The sequence below is a fragment of the Rhinatrema bivittatum genome, chromosome 11 (genome assembly GCF_901001135.1).
Source record: "Rhinatrema bivittatum chromosome 11, aRhiBiv1.1, whole genome shotgun sequence".
Taxonomy (NCBI): domain Eukaryota; kingdom Metazoa; phylum Chordata; class Amphibia; order Gymnophiona; family Rhinatrematidae; genus Rhinatrema; species Rhinatrema bivittatum.
In genome coordinates, this window is record NC_042625.1 from 58,231,734 (window position 1) to 58,245,687 (window position 13,954).

The following is a 13,954-nucleotide window of genomic DNA, read 5'->3' on the forward strand; positions in this document are numbered from 1 at the left end:
GCAGAAGACAAGGAGACAATCCAGCTTCTTTAATCAATGGGTTTTGAAATCGATCCTTATTCCATCCCAGAAGATCAAGGTCATAGAGGCATGGATAGAGATTCTAGAAAAGAGAGTGTTTCTCTCAGTGGAATGTGGGTGCTGCTTCTGATCCCTGGTTCAATGACTGGTACAAGTGGATTGGGAATCAGCCAGGTAAGTATTAACACATGGTGGCAATTTATGTAGTTCCTCTAACCCACCTCCAAATGCAAATCCTCCATTAAGGACTTTGCACCCAGTGGAACCAGTTAACTCAACTCTTGTCTAGCCCGGTAAATGTCTCACATGAAATGGACACTTCACTAGTGGCTACATCTGAACATCTTAGAAATGGAGGGCTCCTTCATCTGTTTCCTCTTAAGTGACATTGGCAAAAGATGCATCCACCAAGGCAGGGGCACACAGGATCTTTCTGAACCAATGGAATCTGGTCATCAGTAGAATGGTTGTTTAGAATCATTCTGTTGGAGCTTCAAGCAGTGAGGCGCACCTTGAAGCTTTCTTGCAACTCTTCCGGGGAAAGAGAATTCTCATGCAAACAGACAACCACGTTGCCATGTTTTACATCTACACGTAAGGGGGCCCAGGATCATGGACCCTCTGCCAAAAGCCCATAAGAATTTGGGCATGGTCTTGTGATGACAAGACCTTCCTGCAATTGACCTACTTTCCAGGGATTTTTAACATGTTGGCAGATCGCCTCAGCAGAGTATGTTGGCATCACGAGTGGTCCCTACATCAGACAATGGACAGATTATTCAGTCTTTGGGGACATCTGTCGATCAACCTATTCACGTCAAAGGAAATCAGAAAAGTGGAAAAATATTGCTTCTTTCTTTGTCAAACATCGATCCACTCCAGATGCTTTTCTGCTCATCTGGAATGCAGATCCCATGTACGCTTCTGTCACTTCCTCTAAAAGACGGGATGGTGCAGAAAGAGCTCAAATTCCAAGCTTACTTAATACTTATTGCTCCAGCATAAGTATCAGGGTGTGGTTCTCATACCTTGTCCAATATCCTCAAATCCCTACCCCCCCCCCCCCTCCAATCTCTCTAGGGACTGATGCAGCATTATTAACTCAAGAAGAGGACTGTGTGGTATCATCTAAACCTTCCCTCTCTCAAATACATAGTTTTGTATGGAAGCTCACAGCAAATATGATGTTTAAATAAATAAATAGATGGCATGGATGTTAAGATAAGAACATAAGAAAACATAAGAAAATGCCATACTGGGTCAGACCAAGGGTCCCATCAAGCCCAGCATCCTGTTTCCAACAGTGGCCAATCCAGGCCATAAGAACCTGGTAAGTACCCAAAACTAAGTCTATTCCATGTAACCATTGCTAATGGGCAGTGGCTATTCTCTAAGTGAACTTAATAGCAGTTAATGGACTTCTCCTCCAAGAACTTTTTTAAACACAGCTATACTAACTGCACGAACCACATTCTCTGGCAACAAATTCCAGAGTTTAATTGTGCGGTGAGTAAAAAAGAACTTTCTCCGATTAGTTTAAATGTGCCCCATGCTAACTTCATGGAGTGCCCCCTAGTCTTTCTACTATCCGAAGAGTAATAACCGATTCACATCTACCCGTTCTAGACCTCTCATGATTTTAAAACAACCTCTATCATATCCCCCTCAGTCGTCTCTTCTCCAAGCTGAAAAGTCCTAACCTCTTTAGTCTTTCCTCATAGGGGAGTTGTTCCATTCCCCTTATCATTTTGGTAGCCCTTCTCTGTACCTTCTCCATCGCAATTATATCTTTTTTGAGATGCGGCGACCAGATGCGGTGACCAGAATTGTACACAGTATTCAAGGTGCGGTCTCACCATGGAGCGATACAGAGGCATTATGACATTTTCCGTTTTATTCATCATTCCTTTTCTAATAATTCCCAACATTCTGTTTGCTTTTTGACTGCCGCAGCACCCTGCACCGACGATTTCAATGTGTTATCCACTATGACACCTAGATCTCTTCTTTGGGTTGTAGCACCTAATATGGAATCAACATTGTGTAATTATAGCATGGGTTATTTTTCCCTATATGCATCACCTTGCACTTATCCACATTAAATTTCATCTGCCATTTGGATGCCCAATTTTCCAGTCTCACAAGGTCTTCCTGCAATTTATCACAATCTGCTTGTGATTTAACTACTCTCTGAACAATTTTGTGTCATCTGCAATTTGATTATCTCACTCGTCGTATTTCTTTCCAGATCATTTATAAATATATTGAACAGTAAGGGTCCAATACAGATCCCTGAGGCACTCCACTGTCCACTCCCTTCCACTGAGAAAATTGCCCATTTAATCCTACTCTCTGTTTCCTGTCTTTAGCCAGTTTGCAATCCACGAAAGGACATCGCCACCTATCCATGACTTTTTACTTTTCCTAGAAGCCTCTCATGAGGAACTTTGTCAAACGCCTTCTGAAAATCCAAGTATACTATATCTACCGGTTCACCTTTATCTGGCTAATTGTTTTCCTATTCTTGCCCAGGGAAATTAGATCTTTTGATTTCTACCAGGAAGCCTTCAACCAAAGGGGCTTACAACTTTAAATAGAAACCGATTTTATATCCTGGTAAACAACAAGCTGACTGGATTCATTTGCTTGTAAACCATGGGAAGTGATCCAGTACTTGTTCTCCCTTCCCTACTTGGGTCTCAGTACCTCATCACTCAAGGTGCATCTCTGTCACAGCAGCTACCATATTCAAGAGAGGGCAAAAACGTATCCACTTATCCTTTAGTTTCAATCATGAAAAGTGTATGGCATATGAGACTTCTGGTAGCCAAACCACCAGTGCCATGGGATCTTAATATGGTATTGACTCAACTTATGAAACCAACCTTCGAACTGTTGGAGTCTGCTTCTTTGAAATTCCTCACATGGAAAGTGTTGTTCCTATTTGTGATTACATCTGTTAGGAGAGTCAGTGAGCTTCAGGCATTGGTGCACAACTCTCCATATATGCAGTTCTTGCACAATAGGATGGTGCTCCTCACCTACCCCAAGTTTTGCCAAAAATGGTCTGCCTTTCATATATTAATCAAGTAATTGTGTTACCCTTGTTCTTTCTAAGGCCACATGCATGCGAAAGATTGCATGAAGGCCTTAGCTTACTATCAAAAGAGAAATCTGTTATATCATCTGGCCTAACAATTATTCATTTTTTACATTCCTAACCATTTGGGCATAGCAGTTTCCAAGTGCATTTAGTTCAGCTGCATTAGCAGACTGTATCACACACTGTAATGCTCTTGCTGGCCTGCAGATCATAGACTGTTAAGGCTCATTATGTAAGAGCCATGGCTACATCAGAGGCTCATCTACAAGCTATGCCTATTATATTGGTAGTGTTAGAGTTCACTCCAAGGAGGGAGGCATCACTAGTGGTATGCCTCAAGGATCAGTTCTTGGATAGGTTCTTTTCAACACGTTTATGAGCAACACCGCAGGAGGTTTGTTGGGAAAGATTTGCCTTTTTGCCAATGATACCAAAATCCGAATCTGAGTAGACAGCCAAGAAGGTATGGAAAATATGAGGCAGGATCTAGTGAAGGTCAAGGAATGATCTAGGGTCTGGCAGCTATGATTTAATGCTACAGAATGCAGAGTTATGCATTTAGGCTGCAAAAACCCAAGGGAGGAGATAGAGTATAGGGGGTGAAATTCTTCAAAGCACAAAAGAAGAGCAGGATCTGTGGATGATTGTTTCTGATGACCGTAAGATGGCAAAACAGGTAGATAAAGCAAAGGGAAAAGTCAGAGGATACATGGCTGCATAGGGAGAGGAATGGTCAGCAGAAAAAAAAGTAGCACTTCTGAAAAGGCAATAGTCTTTGCCATGTGACTAATCTGCTTCCCAGGATTCTGGAAATTTCTCTGTACCACTTGGATGTTGTTTTAGCAAGGTCGTTGGGTCCCAGATGGATGATAATGTCAACTTCAGAGTCCTTACTTTCTTCTTTGACTGCATTGACTATCTAATTAGCATTTTCTACCAGCTGATTATCCCAGAAGGCTTTTAACTATGGTGTTCCCCTCAAATTAGTGCCGATGGCTAAATCATCCAGCACAATGAGGTTTTTCTTATGGTTTTAGGTTGTGTTATGGAATTTGTGCACATTGGGTTTCTTCTTTCCTTTCAGATATTACTTCAGTCTCCATTGCTAGAGCTTCTTCATTTTACAGAGAAGGCATTGGGACAGATTTTCAAAGCCCTATGTGTGTAAATCCAGGAGGATTTACACGCGCCAGGCCTATTTTCAAAAGGCCCATCTGTGTACGTAAAGTCCCGGGACGCGTGTAAGTCCCAGAGCTTGAAAAAATGGGCGGGGTGGTTCGAGGCGTGGCAGAGGGCCTCTCCACGGCCGCTGGGCCAGGGGATCGCGTGCTGGCAGTTGGTTGGCGAGCGCAAGTTACGCCTGCCTCTGGCAGGCGTAACTTGTGAAATAAAGGTACAGGGCGGGGTGCGGGGGGGGGGGGGGAAAGAAAGTTCCCTCTGAGGCTGTTCCAATTTCGGAGCGGCCTCGAGGGAACGGGGAAAGCCAGCTGGTCTCCCCAAGGGCTCGGCGCGTGCAAGGTGAACTAATGTGCACCCCCTTGTGCACGCCAACCCCTGATTTTATAACATGCTGCGCGTGCATGTTATAAAATCATTTGTGCACACACCTTTTAAAATCTGCCCCATTATGTACTTGTGTCATTTGAGAGATTGTGTCTCTGCATCACAGGTCTAATTCTACCAGTGCCCACTGTAATCCATTTATTCTTGGGTTCTGGATGCTCTGTGTAAGTGGGGGGAGTACATCTGGGCTGCATAACTGTGAAGAATGGGTGTCGTTGGGTCACAGGTCGTATCCTACCTGAGCCACTGTAAACCACTTGTTCTCTGGGTTTTCTGAATTTTTGTGGTAGAGGGGAAAGATTCCTGAATGTTGTAAAGTGGGTGAGGATTACTTGGTTGCTAATTCCTTTTCTATTGTAGCTAATTCAAATAGGATTTAGACAGTGCTGGGGAGGAGCCGGCTGTTGTGGTACATGTAGGCACTAACAACATAGGAAAATGTGGAAGGGAGGGTTCTGGAAGCAAAATTTAGGCTCTTAGGTAGAAAGCTTAAATCCAGAACCTCCAGGGTAGCATTCTCTGAAATGCTCCCTGTTCCAACGGGCAGGTGACCAGAGGTAGGCAGAGCTCCGGAGTCTCAATGCGTGGATGAGACGATGGTGCAAGGGAAGAGGGATTCAGTTTTGTTAGGAACTGGGGAACCTTTTGGGGAAGGGGGAGTCTCTTCTGAAGGGATGGGCTCCACCTTAACCAGGGTGGAACCAGACTGCTGGCGCTAACCTTCAAAAAGGAGATAGAGCAGCTTTTAAACTAGATCAAAGGGGAAAGCTGACATTCGCTCAACAGCGCATGGTTCGGAGAGAGGTATCTTCAAAGGATACTAATGATGCATTAGAATTAGGGCATCCCGACAGTGAGGTTCCAATAATAAGAAAAGTAGTCCAAGTGCCTGTAACTAAAAACTCACCTGAGCTAAAAAATTCTAACATATCCCTATCAATTAAAAAGCAGAATGAAAATACAAACAAAAAACAAACTTTGAAATGTTTGTATGCTAATGCCAGAAGTCTAAGAATATCCTGCATGAGACTAAATGCACAATTGAATCTTTATGGGTAGAAATCCCTTGTGTATCAGGGAAGACTACAGTGGTAGGGGTATACTACCGTCCACCTGGTCAAGATGGTGAGACTGACAGTGAAGTGCTAAGAGAAATTAGGGAAGCTAACCAAATTGGTAGTGCAGTAATAATGGGAGACTTCAATTACCCCAATATTGACTGGGTAAATGTATCATCGGTATGTGCTAGAGATATAAAGTTCCTGGATGGAATAAATGACATTTTTATGGAGCACTTGGTTCAGGAACTGACAAGAAAGGGAGCAATTTTAGATCTAATTCTCAGTGGAGCATAGGATTTGGTGAGAGAGGTAACGGTGGTGGGGCCGCTTGGCAATAATCATAATGTGATCAAATTTAAATTAATGACTGGAAGGAGGACAGTAAGCAAATCCACAGCTCTCATGCTAAACTTTCAAAAGGGAAATTTTGATAAAATGAGAAAAATTGTTAGAAAAAACTGAAAGGAGCAGCTACAAAGGTGAAAAGTGTGCAAAAGGCGTGGTCATTGTTAAAAAAAAAAAAAAAAAAAAAAACCCATCCTAGAAGCACAGTCCAGATGTATTCCACACATTAAGAAAGGTGGAAAGAAGGCAAAACGATTACCGGCATGGTTAAAAGGGGAGGTGAAAGAAGCTATTTTAGCCAAAAGATCTTCATTCAAAAATTGGAAGAAGGATCCACAGAAGAAAATAGGATAATGCATAAGTGTTGGCAAGTTAAATGTAAGACATTGATAAGACAGGGTAATTTCTTTCTTTCTTTCTTTCTTATTTATTTATTTAAAAAGTTTTTTATATACCACGCATGGGATCACTTACGTGTCCGTCTAAGCGGTTTACAAGTTTACATACACAATAAAACATAATTTACATGCATAGTATAAAGCAAAATTTACATGCATAGTATAAAACAAAATTTACATTTTAGGGTAGAGAGAGAATTTGAAAAGAAGTTGGCCGTAGAGGCAAAAACTCCAGTAAAAACTTAAAAAAATATATCCAAAGCAGAAAGCCTGTGAGGGAGTCAGTTGGAACGTTAGATGATCGAGGGGGGTAAAGGGGCACTTAGAGAAGATAAGGCCATTGCGGAAAGATTAAAGTGATTTCTTTGCTTCGGTGTTTACGGAAGAGGATGTTGGGAGGTAACCCGTACTGGAGAAGGTTTTCATGGGTAATGATTCAGATGGACTGAACCAAATCACGGTGAACCTAGAAGTTGTGGTAGGCCTGATTGACAAACTGAAGAGTAGTAAATCACCTGGACCCGGATGGTAATACACCCAGAGTTCTGAAGGAACTCAAAAATGAAATTTCAGACCTATTATTAAAAATTCGTAACCTATCATTAAAATCAGCCATTGTCCTTGAAGACTGGAGGATAGCTAATATAACCCCAATATTTAAAAAAGGGCTCAAAGGGCGATCCGGGAAACTACAGACCGGTTAGCCTGACTTCAGTGCCAGGAAAAATAGTGGAAAGTGTTCTAAACATCAAAATCACAGAACATATATAGAAAGACATGGTTAATGCAGTGGCGTAGCCAGAAGTGATTTTTGGGTGGGCAACAAGGTTAACATAAGGTGGGCACAAGGCATGCAGGTCTACTAGTTGTTTTCTTACTGATAAATAATGCCATATACTGCACCCTAGAATGGCTTTCTAAGTAGTTTGCAACAGCCATTATGTGTCATGTATGAAACTTTAAAATAATTTACCTCAATTATTTCAAGTATAGAAAACAATCAAATCCAATCATATAATAAAACAAAAATTAATGTATTCTTTCATGAACCATCTTTGCAGAAACCCAGAAATCTTCATAAATACAATAAAATATAATTAATCATCAGAACAGGTGCAGCGCAGAGCTAGGGCAATTCACATTACAAGTAACATGAAAAAAAAATTCAAATTCTGGTGTAATCTCAGCAAAAAATAACCCTCCACTGCTATTTTGTGAAGTAACAAACTCTTGCAAAGAAAGAGGCATCTGGAACCTTGCCAAACAATCACAGCACTGACTCTCAGGATTCAAACAGCAACCTTATGAAAAGCAGCAATGCAAATACTACACCAGGCCCTAGAACATTAATACATCACCTACAGGAATAACAGAACAGGCTGGACTACTACTACAGAGAAACTATATGCTAGAAATACTCATTTCTGTCACAAACAGGCAAAACTGAGACCGACCCTTACCTAATATAGAAATAAGAGACTATAAATTAGAAACAGAAACATGTAGATAAAGCCAAAATAGAAAGCCTGAGAAACTAAAATGTCTGAACAGTGGAATACTTAAGAGAGAGCAAAATACAAAAATATAAGAATGCACATTCCCAAAGATGACATATTTAAATTGCTAACATCTCCCTCTCTCTCTATATATATATATATATATATTTTTTTTTACCTTTGTTGTATGATCTTTGTATTTTTCTAATCAGTTGGTCCTGGTCTCTCTTTCCCATTTTTTCCCTTGTCGCTCATTTCCTAATTCCTCTTCAGTGTCTTTTCTACTACTGTCTTCTTCCCTTCCATACACACACACATATATACATAAATGCTTTCTCACAGACTCTCTCACACACTCAGGCTCTCACTCTCATATGCTCTCCCCTCCCCCCCCCCAGCTCACATTCTCTGCAGACACACATACAAGCTCTCACTTTCTCACCCCTCCCCAGGCTTATATTCTTATGCACACACAGACGCACATCCAGGCACCCATTCTCATCCACACACACAAACCCATTCTCCCATTCTCACCCACACATACACACTTTCAAGCACCCATTCTTACCCACATATTCAAGCTTCCATTCTCACCCACACACACAAACCCAGGCTCCCATTCTCACCCATATATATACACACATTCAAGCTTCCATCCTCACCCACATATTCAAGCTTCCATTATCACCCACACACATTCAAGACTCCATTCTCACTCCCATACACACCCAGGGTCCGATTTTCACCCACACACACACAACAAGGCTCCCATTCTCATCCTCACATACACATTCAAGCCTGTGCACAGTTTCCGCTTCCTCCCCCCAGAGCAGGAAGATCAGCTGGCCTCTCCTGCTGCCACTGGCCTCCTGCTATCTTCGGGCCGTATGGCCGACCGATCTTCCTGTTTGGGGGACGGGAGGAGAGCGGAAGCGCCACGCACAGTTTCCGCTTCCTCCCCCCAGAGCAGGAAGATCAGCTGGCCTCTCCTGCTATCTTCGGGCCGTATGGCACGACCGATCTTCCTGCTGGGGGGGGGGAGCGGAAGCTGTGCGCGGCGCTTCCGCTCTTCTCCCCCCCCCCCAACAGGAAGATCGGTCGGCTGTACGCAGGAGGCCAGTGGCAGCAGGAGAGGTCAGCTGATCTTCCTGCTCTGGGGGGAGGAAGCGGAAACTGTGCGCGGCGCTTCCGCTCTCCTCCCCCCCCCCCCCCCAAACAGGAAGATCGGTCGGCCATACGGCCCGAAGATAGCAGGAGAGGTCAGCTGATCTTCCTGCTTGGGGGGAGGAAGTGGAAGCTGTGCACGGCGCTTCCGCTCCCCCCTCCCCCCGCAAACAGGAAGATCGGTCGGCCATATGGTTGTAGGACCGCTTCCTCACGTGTGCCGTGATGGTGCACCAAGCATGGGTTCTCCTCTTCACTGTCGTGGGGATGGGATCCCACGACAGCCTTGCAGTTCTGGTGTCAGTTGGGTGGGTCTGGGTCTAAATTGGGTGGGCAGCTGCCCACCCGTGGCTACGCCACTGGTTTAATGGAAGAAAGTCAGCATGGCTTTACCCAAGGCAAGTCTTGCCTCACAAATCTGCTTCACTTTTTTGAAGGAGTTAATAAACATGTGGATAAAGGTGAACCTATAGATGAAATGTACTTGGATTTTCAGAAGGCGTTTGACAAAGTTCCTCATGAAAGGCTTCTAGGAAAAGTAAAAAGTCATGGGATAGGTGGTGATGTCCTTTCGTGGATTACAAACTGGCTAAAAGGAAACAGAGTAGGATTAAATGGACAATTTTCTCAGTGGAAGGGAGTGGGCAGTGGAGTGCCTCAGGGATCTGTATTGGGACCCTTACTTTTCAATATATTTATAAATGATCTGGAAAGAAATAAGACGAGTGAGGTAATCAAATTTGCAGATGATACAAAATTGTTCAGAGTAGTTAAAACACAAGCAGATTGTGGTAAATTACAGGAAGACCTTGTGATTCTGGAAAATTGGGCATTGAAATGGCAGATGAAATTTAATGTAGATAAGTGCAAGGTGATGCATATAGGGAAAAATAACCCATGCAATAGTTAGTGTTAGGTTCCATATTAGGTGCTACCACCCAAGAAAGAGATTTTATTTTTTAAGCTCATTTTATTTATTTTACTTTTATTGTAAACCGTTTTGACAAGATACCTTGTTTTGAAAAACGGTATATAAATACTTTTAAATAAATAAATAAATCTAAGCATCATAGTGGATAACACATTGAAATCGTCTGTTCAGTGTGCTGCGGCAGTCAAAAAAGCAAACAGACTGTTGGGAATTATTAGAAAGGGAATGGTGAATAAAACGGAAAATATCATAATGCCTCTGTATCGCTCCATGGTGAGACCGCACCTTGAATACTGTGTACAATTCTGGTCGCCGCATCTCAAAAAAGATATAATTGCGATGGAGAAGGTACAGAGAAGGGCTACCAAAATGATAAGGGGAATGGAACAGCTCCCCTATGAGGAAAGACTAAAGAGGTTAGGACTTTTCAGCTTGGAGAAGAGACTGCTGAGGGGGAATATGATAGAGGTCTTTAAGATCATGAGAGGTCTAGAACTGGTAGATGTGAATCGGATATTTACTCTTTCAGATAATAGAAAGACTAGGGGGCACTCCATGAAGTTTGCATGTGGCACATTTAAAACTAATCAGAGAAAGTTCTTTTTCACTCAATGCACAATTAAACTCTGGAATTTGTTGCCAGAGGATGTGGTTAGTGCAATTAGTATAGCTGTGTTTAAAAAAGGATTGGATAAGTTCTTGGAGGAGAAGTCCATTACCTGCTATTAAGTTCACTTAGAAAATAGCCACTGCTAGTACTAGCAGTAACATCGAATATACTTAGTTTTTGGGTACTTGCCAGGTTCTCATTGCCTGGATTGGCCACTGTTGGAAACAGGATGCTGGGCTTGATGGACCCTTGGTCTGACCCAGTATGGCATGTTCTTAAGGTGAGCCAACTCCTTTTCATTGAGAGTTGTGAACAAATGGGGCAAGCCCTATGCTTCCCAATGGTTTGCCCCAAGGTAATGGCAACACAATTGTTACATTGAGTAATGGTCATTTTGTTCGTTTGATTTGATAGAAAATTCCTGTAATCTGATAAAGAATTAGAAAATTATCTTGTTACCAATTACGTACCCCAGCAAGACTATATTAGAAGAGCAAATCCTGGGGAGCGTAGGTAGAAAGGGAGGGAGGGAATTAAACAGTTGATATTATTAGCTACTATAATTTTGCTTTACATGGAATTATAAGAATCTTGTATAATTCTCTGTATGCTTAAATGAATTGTCTTTATTTTAATTCCTCCTTTTTTGCACTGCTAACAAACTGTATGTAATAATCCACATTTTATGCCCTTCAGTGCTTAAATCTGAGCAATCCCCTCAAAGACACACCAACAATGCAAATCTGGAAAACATTTTTGCTAAATTTCAGATATTTAAGGCAGAAATGTGTACTTAGCTTAGAGAGCCCTTCTGGATAGGATTTACCTGAAAAGATATTGGCACTAGCCCCTGCTATTGACAGTTATCTGGCTAATATTGATTAGGATCAGCCACACCCCAAGAAAAAGCAGACTTCTGCTTGTGAGTTGTTTAGTTAAATGCTCACTTTTGAATATTAGAGGCAAATATCTGACTAAATTTTAGCCAGATAATTTATTATCCTGTTAAAAAGCTAGCCAGATAAAAATGTGTCATTCAAGGGCAGAGTAAAGTTATTCAGCTAATTTAGCTGAATTTCAGCTGTTTCCAGCTAAATTAAGCCAGATAATTTTAGGCCTACCTCACAATAGTGCTAAACCATCCAGCTGTGTGTGGTCAGATAACTTACTACTTAACAAGGTATATTCAAAATATATCCTGTTAAGTGGCTGCAAACTGGAACAAGAAATAAATCTTTGGAGCGTTTAAGCATGATTCCTCAGCTCACTCCCCCCTATAACTCCAGAAAAAAAGGTAAAAATAATTATTGGCATAGCGTCTTATCGCTACATCCCCGCTGCCCATCCCATAAAATGAAAAATATCCAGTAACCTCAAGCTGGTCCGTCACCCATCCCCGGTTTTCAGTCTAATTCAGCATCCCATCCTGCTTCTCACTTTCCACCCACTCACTACCTGCATTACATCTTCTCAAACCCCCTCTCTGATCCACAGAATCACTGGCAGGAGTATGGTAATTACCTACAATATTGACATGATCACAGCAGGGGTTTTGGGTATCTGAGATTGGGTCCAGGGATTGGAGAGGGTGCAGTGTAAATGGGTGGGAAGAGAGCAGGAGGGCATGCTGGCAAGTTATCCGCCCACAAACTTAACTGCTTGTATTGAAACATAACTGTTTAGGTTTCATAGTTACCTGGCTACATGTAGCAGTCTAACTTTAGCCAGGTAACTTGTCCACGCAATGATTTATTGAATATTGGCTTCATTGTATTCTATAACTTTGCATGAGAAAGTTAGATTCTTTCTGTAGACATTAAATGAATAAGAAGTTAATAGCTCTTTTCTAATGCATTGCAATCATTTAAAGTATGCTCAGTTGTCTTTAGAAATGTATACTTGAAACGTACTAGTGTGATAACAGACCAGAACTGTAGCATGCTATGAATTGCTAATCTGGAATTAAAATTGAGAAATTCTATACTTAAATGTCAGGATATGCTTTATTCTCTACTTATTTATTTTTTAAACACCAGCATGAATTTCTTCGTCGAGACCGGCCGGCCCGGGTACTTATTGACCTCATTCAGAGGACAAAAGATGCTGTGCGGGAACTGGATAACCTTCAATACAGGAAAATGAAGAAAATTCTTTTTCAGGAGGCACGAAATGGGCCTCTAACAGAGTCGCAGGAGGAAGAGGAGGTAAGAGTGTGACTGAAGATGAGAGAAAGGAAGTTCGAGGTGCAAAATAGGAATTCAGGAAATCAGGTCCCTTGTCCCCTTTGAGTGGATATTTGCTTGCTGCATGGAGTTTGATATCTGCTCTTATTCCATTCATTCTAATCTGGTCTGGGTATATTGCAATTGTATATTGCATGATTATGTGGTCTGTAGCACTTCTGCAACAAGGAGCTGTCATGGTGAAGAGAAATGGTCAGGATCACAATGATGGAACTTTTCTTTCTTATCAACACCACAATCTATACCAAGTGCTGTAGTGATTTCTTGTTTATTTCTTTTTATCTTTGGCAATCTTCAGAGTTATTTAATTCTCATTAAAGTAGCAGTACTAGTAAAAGGGAATATTAGATAATTGGATTGACACTTAAAACAAACAAAAGCACTGAAGTTTCCCATTTTCCTTCTGACTTTTCCTTGAACCTTGAAGAGTAGGGTTATTTGTAAAGCTTCTTTTATTAGGTCCCTCCTGCCATTTATGAATATGTAACCCCACCCCGGTGTGTCTATCCTGCACTGGTGGGGCCATAGAAATACTCAGGAGTCACTGATTTAGTAACCAAAATTAGTCTTTACTGTTCAAACTCTGATAATGAATGGCTCAATAACTCAAACTGCAGCACCACAGAATTCTCTTGTTTTATTTTCTTATAGTCTCTCTTCCTCTATCTGTGCATGACTCGTATATCAGGGCCAGGGAAACATCCACTCTCCAGAGCTTGGTTAAGTGGAGCTCCCAGGTGAGCAGGGTCTCTTTAGCTTGCTCCAAAAAAACCCTTTCTAATTTGGTAGAAATAGTGAAACTCTAGGCACAGAGTAAATCTTCTCTTTCCTTCCTCAGGGTAGTGAAACACCGGATGGGTGTCCCCAGTGATTTGTGATTTCCCTTACTCACTGTTAGCAGATCTTCTGGATCTCTTAGGTTTTTACACAGTCTCTTTATTTCTTCTTTCTGAATGCCTGATGGGAGGAGTCCCCTTGAAGCAAGCAGCTCTCTTTGCTTCAAAGAGGAAGGAAGGGCA

The 13,954-nt window shown here is 41.9% G+C and overlaps 1 protein-coding gene across 5 annotated transcripts in view; it reads left to right on the plus strand.

Moving 5' to 3' along the window:
* TAOK3 (TAO kinase 3) overlaps nucleotides 1-13,954 on the plus strand; it is a 194,736-nt gene that overhangs the window by 67,281 nt on the left and 113,501 nt on the right. For all 5 annotated transcript variants that reach the window (XM_029619813.1, XM_029619815.1, XM_029619812.1 and 2 more), the window contains one exon: nucleotides 12,729-12,896. In XM_029619813.1, the coding sequence (XP_029475673.1) occupies nucleotides 12,729-12,896 (168 nt within the window). The remainder of the gene's footprint in view (nucleotides 1-12,728; nucleotides 12,897-13,954) is intronic.